Source organism: Cariama cristata, unplaced genomic scaffold (genome assembly GCF_000690535.1).
Source record: "Cariama cristata isolate BGI_N322 unplaced genomic scaffold, ASM69053v1 scaffold38090, whole genome shotgun sequence".
NCBI lineage: Eukaryota > Metazoa > Chordata > Aves > Cariamiformes > Cariamidae > Cariama > Cariama cristata.
The window spans coordinates 28,902-35,822 of record NW_009594922.1 but is presented as its reverse complement, the minus strand read 5'-3'; the positions used below and the strand labels follow the sequence as shown (position 1 = coordinate 35,822).

At 38.2% G+C, this 6,921-nt stretch overlaps 1 protein-coding gene across 1 annotated transcript; it reads right to left on the bottom strand.

Annotated features, from left to right (window-relative positions):
• Positions 1-228: 228 nt before the first annotated feature.
• On the bottom strand, positions 229-6,532 carry LOC104156973 (protein AHNAK2-like; the record flags this gene model as incomplete). The annotated part of the gene is made up of 5 exons (XM_009699753.1): positions 229-1,641; positions 2,436-2,617; positions 4,023-4,164; positions 5,557-5,646; positions 6,434-6,532. Coding segments are annotated over 5 exons (1,926 nt in total), but the record flags the coding sequence as incomplete, so codon positions are not given.
• Positions 6,533-6,921: the final 389 nt, after the last annotated feature.

The following is a 6,921-nucleotide window of genomic DNA, read 5'->3' as shown; positions in this document are numbered from 1 at the left end:
GAGGCTGATGTCCACCTTGGGAGCTTTGATGTCAACTTGTGTGTGTTCAGAGATTTCTTCTCTTTTCTTTGGTGATACACTGCTTTCACCCTTTTTTATATCAGTGTCAGGTTTGGAGATCCCAATTTCAATTTCAGCACTTTGAACTTGTATTTCTTCTTCTGATACAGTTATGTCTCTTTTTATACGTGATTCTAGGGATGGAACTTTTCCTTCCCTGTCACTTACCTGACCTTCAGTTTGCCCTGTCTCATCCTTTGTACTTGACCAGGTAAACGTAGGTAATTTTAACTTTGGCAGTCTGAATTTGCTTTCTTTTCCCTCCAAATCCTTTTCTCCTGTCTTCATGCTCGTGTCCATCTTCACGGTTTTATCACTTGTGGGCATGCCATCTTCTTCTACCTTTTCCTTTTTTACAGTATCTACTGATTCCACTGCGCTTTCTTCTCTTGGTATTTTCATGTCTGCTTTAAGTGTTTTGGCCATTTTGAATGACGGCATTTGTATTTTCCAAGTAGATAGTTCTGATTCTTCTTCAGGCATGTGAGGTTTCACATCCAAATTCCTGCCATCCTCTGAACTCCTGTCAGCTGTTTTTTCTTTTACTGAATGTGGAACATCACTTCCCAGTTTGTTGTTTTCATTCTCTGGCTCTTTTCTTCTGTGCATTGAAATCCCAAATTTTGTTTTCTGAATTGTTAGTATTTGTGTGTCGTCTTCTGGTTGTTTTTCTCCGGTTTCCAGTGTGTCAGATGTTGTGTGTAATTCTGCTTTAGCAGTGCCTATTTCTAGACCTTTTACCTGTATAGATCCTTGTGATGTGTGACCCGTCAGGTCTATGTTAATTCCACTTTCTCCTTCTGTTTTATCTGCTCTTTCTTTCTGTTTCTTTTTTCGTGACTTTGATGAGACTTGCGATGTTTGTTTAGTTGGGCTTTCTTTCAGGTCAGGTGTTTCTAATCTGGGTTTTGATATCTGTGTTGTTATAGCTGGTACCTCAGGTACAGTAAATTCTGATTTTGATTCCTTGTCTTTTTCTTTTTTAATGCTTATTTCAACTTCAGGGCATTTTTTTTCATGAGATGGAATGCCGTTTTTCATCTCTTTTAAGTCTTTTGTTATAGTTTCATGTATCTCCCCTGTTTTAATTTCATAAGCAGGAGATGTGGTATATTCAACAGTTAGAATTTCAGGATTTTCCAGGCTGATATCTTCTTTATGTATTTTTTCTCTTTCAGATAACACTGTATTTTTTATTTCTTTTTTTTGCTTGTCTTGCGGTTCTGGTTTGGATCTGTGCATTTTGAATCCAATGCTAGGGAACTTCAGTTTCTTTTGGCTTCCTTTCTTTTCTTTGATATGGACTTCTGGTTGAAATTGAGACTCTGTATCTGTGCTTGTAGGGGAAATATCTTGTATAGCAGGCTCATATGCATCTGATGTACTATGAGATCTTCTGTGCCCTAGTATCTTTTTATTTTTAATTGACTGGAATTTTGGCCATGATAATCTGTCTTTTTTAGGTCTCTTGCTTCTTCCTACCCTTTGGCTTACAATTAATGTTTCCCTGTCTTCTTCTGAAATGCCTTTTCCTGAAACATGCAGTGTTTCTTCAGGAATGCTCTCAGTGAGTTCTTTTTCCTGAAAGAACAAATAGTAGGCAGAAGATTAAAAGTAAAATAAGTATAGGTACAACACAAAATAAAACACATGCTATAAAATATGTAGAAAAATGTGCTTTTTATTCACAGTATCTACTTGTTGTATAAAAAAATCCCTGAAAATAGTGTATATAATTCAGGCAGAAATTACATGAAACAAATGGATTATACGACTGTAATATATTAATTTCTGAATGTTTACATTCTTTGCAAAACATTGCAGTAAGTAGAGGTTTCTATATGTATCTCTCTCTATATATGTCTGTACAAATATAATTTATATAATGTTTATATATATGTATATAAAGAAGAAAATAATTTGAATGTGAGGGACACCTATGAGCATATCAGGTCTATGGAGATATCAGTGATTAAACACATATTTTTAAGAGAAAATTTCATCGATGAGCTTTTGAGAAAAGTATTTATTGATATTTTACATTTTGGAAAATATTGAATATAAATACTACAGACCTTATCTGAGCCTGTTCTATCAGTGGACACTTAACAATAATAAAATGCTAGCTCACTAGATAATGTTTTTCTATCCTAACACAAGATTGTGGCTTTATCCAAAATCTATAGCCTTGCCCAGGATATTTAAAAACCTCCAAATATTGTGTGGGATTTTTTTCTTTTCGTGAATATTCATGCTAGTAAGTTTAAACACATACCTAAGTCTTAAGAAGAGACAAGCCTGTATTTTCTGGTCTGTTTCCAAACAGCACATTGCTACAGTGTTATCCAAACTTAGTAAACTACTCAAATACCTACCTGGCTTATTCTTTCCTTTTTGTACTGGTCTGTAGAGCGAATGTGTTCTAGTGCTTCTTTCCCAGCAATTTTTCTTTTGAGGCTGAATTGGACTCTGTATGGCTCGGAATATTGGAGAATCTTGAGTGCATCTTCGTATTTGATATTATCAAAAAATATTGTAGCACTTAGAAGCTGATCACCTGCAAGTGGAATCAGACATCATTTTAATTATTTTGTGTTTTCTTGCAGTTTTTCAAATTCTGTTGAATTAATGCCCACAAAAAAAAAAAAAATAAAAAAAATCACATCATATTTAAAATATAGAAACTATGTTCACATAACAGAATCACAGAATAGTTAAGGCTGGAAAGGACCTCTGGAGATGTAGTCCAACAGCCCTGCTCAGGACAGGGTCAGCTACAGCCAGTTGCTCAGGTCTGTGTGCAGTCAGGTTTTGAAGATTTCCGAGGATAGTGACTCCACAACCTCTCTGGAAAACCTGTTGCAGTTTCTGACCACCCTGACAGTAACAAAGTTTTTTCTTACATTTTTCAGTATTTAGACTTTGGACTTTTGTTCTTCTTTAAATCACTATTTATTGTAGTTTTGTGGCATACTATTTTGTGAAAGAATCAAAGGCAGGGTCTTCGTGAGCCAGCAAAGTGCCCTTGTGCCCAAGAAGGCCAATAGTACCTTGGGGTGCATGAGGAAGAGTGTGGCCAACAGCTCAAGGGAGATTCTCCTCCCCCTCTACTCTGCCCTGGTGAGGCCACATCTGAAGTGCTGTGTCCAGTTCTGGGCTCCCCATTTCAAAAAAGACAAGGAACTACTGGGGAGAGTCCAGCCGAGGGCAACAAAAATGATGAGGGGACTGGAGCATCTTCCTGATGAGGAAAGGCTGAGGGCACTGAGTCTGTTCAGCCTGGAGAAGAGAAGACTGAGAGGGGATCTGATCAGTGCTTGTAAATACCTTAAGGGTGGGTGTCAAGAGGATGGGGCCAGCCCCTTTTCAGTGGTGCCGAGAGACAGGTTAAGGGCAAATGGGCACAAACTGAAACTCAGGAAGTTTCATCTGAATATGACGAAGAACTCCCGTACTTTGAGCATAGCAGAGCACTGGCACAGGCTGCCCAGAGAGGTTGTGGAGTCTCCTTCTCTGGAGATATTCAAAACCCGCCTGGATGCGATCCTGTGCAACCTGGTCAAGGTGAACTCGCTTTGGTGGAGGGGTTGGACTGGATGGTCTCCAGAGGTCCCTTCCAACCATGGTGATTCGGTGATTCATGACTGTTATAAGTTGTTGGGTTTTTTCATTTTAGCTGTGTACATGCTTCTTTCTATGTATCTTTTTCACTGTTTGAAAATTAGATATATTTTTTAATGGTATACAAAAAATTCACATTTTGTTATTGTTTAAGAAACTGATCTTTGAAATTACTAATATGGAAAGGTTAAGCTCACACATAACATTACTTGGTTTGGGATCTACTATTTCTATTACCTAAAGAGATGACAGATCAGGTACCTATCTATATGCACACACAGCTACATACCTGATTATTTTAAGATACAAAAAACAAAACAAAACAGAAAATCAGACTGTACCTTCTCTCAGGCTAAATATTTTTGAAGCAGGAGATTCCTTAAGCACTTTTTTAATAAATATTCCTTCATTTCCTCCACCCGTCACACTAAAACCACTAGCACCAGCTTCCACTTCTGTTTTCAGGGTCACTTCCATTGTCTCCTACATACAGAAAAAGGGGTGAATTTATAATTTTTACTAATTTCTATCAAAGTGTTCTACATTATTCTACCATAAAAAATTAGTCTTCTCTGGTATATTTTTAGTAGCTCAAGAAAGATTATCTAAATAGAGAATGTACTTGTTCAGTATGGGTTTGATTTTGTTCTAAATTAGAATTAGAGTACATGTGCTAGGGTTATGGTGGACCAGGGCCATAGGGCAAATAGGTTATAATTTTAAAATGTGAAACATATGGAAAATTTTAGGGCTGAAAGATTGTATTTTCTGTGAAGATGTTAAGTGCCTGAATGAGAGTCAATGGGCCAGAAAAGTCAGACTAAGAGCTAATGCTGTACTGTACTCAAACCAGAGAAGGCTAAAGAATGCTAAAAAGAACCCCAAATAGGACCAGTAAGTGTTCATGCCTCTGCCACAACTAGGCAATTTGCGAAATTCCTGGTCAAAACAAATCTAAAGTGATTCTTTGACCATTTCTCCTTCCCCCTGTCCACCCATCCACACCTGTGTGTTGTAATAGACTTTATTATTTGGCAAATCACACGCTTAAAACTACAGAGTGCTTTTAGACCAACCTGTGAATGACTCTGTTTTGATTTTTTGTTTTCTTCTTGAAGCTGAAAAAATAATTTGCAATTATTTAGTGTTCAGAAATCATGCTGCTGTAAAGTACAACAAAAGTCCTACATCAGTTAAAATCCCTTGTTTAGATTAAGAACTGAGGCTGATTTTAATGGCAACAGAGCAAAATTGGGATCTACAAGGTAATGTACGACATGAATGATTTAACTACATTATTCCCAGTGATAAATTAGATGCCAAGGCCTTCCAGCATCGTACCAAAATTTGCAGTAAATGAACGCCAGAGACCAATTGTATTAAGACGTAGGGAGCTTTCCTGCATGTTACCTATGTAGCACATTTCTCATGCTTTCATCTTTGTGAACATACATTTTTTCATGTATTCATCTGCAGCATGAATTTCAAACTGTTGCCTACTTATCTTAACATGACTGCACTAGTCAAGTCTTTAACTTTGAATAACCAAGAGGTACCGGTCATTTTGAAATAAGTATTAGATTCAAGCCAGTTAAATATTCTAATAGGAAAAGCATTGTGATTTCTTGCCCCAGGTCCTTTAAAGAATGAAGTCAAATGCCTTTTTTGCCAAGAAACAAGAACATGACCAACAACAAGTCCAGTACAATATAAAACCATCAATGAACATGGCCCTGATTTTGGTGGGGACAGGAAGACAATATGGCTGCAACAACATCCTGTTACATGACATATGAGCCTCGGCTAGTTGTTGGAGCTAAAGCCTCTTGAATCAACTTGGTAAAGCCATGCCTGCATGAAAACTCAGTGTCTTGCCTTTAAATATTCTTCTTCTATGGAATATTCATAAACTGGAGAGGATCCTTGTGGCCTTGGACGGATGTCTTCTACTGCCACTTCATTAACCTGTGGAAAAGAAATGAGTAGTGGGAAAGGAACATTCACCATTAAACTGTGATCCATTTTTAGGAGAGTTTTTCTACTTAGGAATAGTCTCCTCCTGTGTACAAATCTTTTGTTAGTAATGGTGGATGTAGAATAACCAATAACTCTTTCCTGAGGTCAAGAACAAATACAATTCTCATTTAAGGATGTTATTCAAGAACACAAGGGACAGACTCCTGAGAGACAAAAACAATGGTACACTGATTTTTGTTTCTTTAGCTATTGTATGCATCTATGGGCTGAATAGACTGAAAATACTGACAGATCAATTAGTAGTAACAGAAAAAGACAACAAAAATTCCCTCCTCTGCTTTATTTGCACACCTAACCTTTGCATCCTGTGTCTTCAAACTTTATTGCCCTCTATAACCAAGCAAACCATGTCAGGAATTTCTGCTGACAGACACTTGGCATGCTTCCTTCTGGAGTCAAATGACAGGGAACCTAAACCAGCTAAAGCTTTAAAGAAAAGCTACTGTAATCAAGAGCCATGTAATAGCTTGCTAAGTCTTGGTATGAAACCTATGCTGGTGAGTCATGGCAAAGACCTGATCACTTTATATTGAAGCATCATTCTGACTTTTGAGCTGGCAGGAGAATCCCAAGCAGAAACACAACATTTTTAACAGGGAGAAAAAACACCAGCAAGACTCAGCTATAAACAAAATATTTAATATTTAAGATTCCATTTTAACAAGGTAACTGCCAAACCCCCATCCCCCCAAAAAACAGCTCTAAAACTACTCACAGAATCTTCATCCTCTGCATCCGCATCAGCATCTCCCGGAGGCTCAGCTGGTCTCAGCTGTCGTCCAGAACCTGAAAGCAGCATACAGGTTGTTGGTGTCTGTGGGAGCCACACAGAGCACAGAGCAGTCAGCTTGCAAGCTGAAGCCCTCTGGAGCAGCACGCCTGGGGGATGTGCACAGGCCTGCTGTAGAAAGGCCTGATTTCATTTAGAATCATAGAATCATAAAATGGTTTGGGTTGGAAGGGACCTTAAATATCATCTAATTCCAACTCCCCTGCCATGGGCAGGGACACCTTCCACTAGACCAGGTTGCTCAAAGCCCCATCCAGCCTGGCCTTGAACACTTCCAGGGATGGACCATCCACAACTTCTCTGGGCAACCTGTTCCAGGATCTCACTGCCCTCCTTATCTCAGATCTCATGAGGCTGATCTTTCCAAAGATACCAGAAATATTCATGTCCAGAAATGTAAAGGCTTTTGTGAA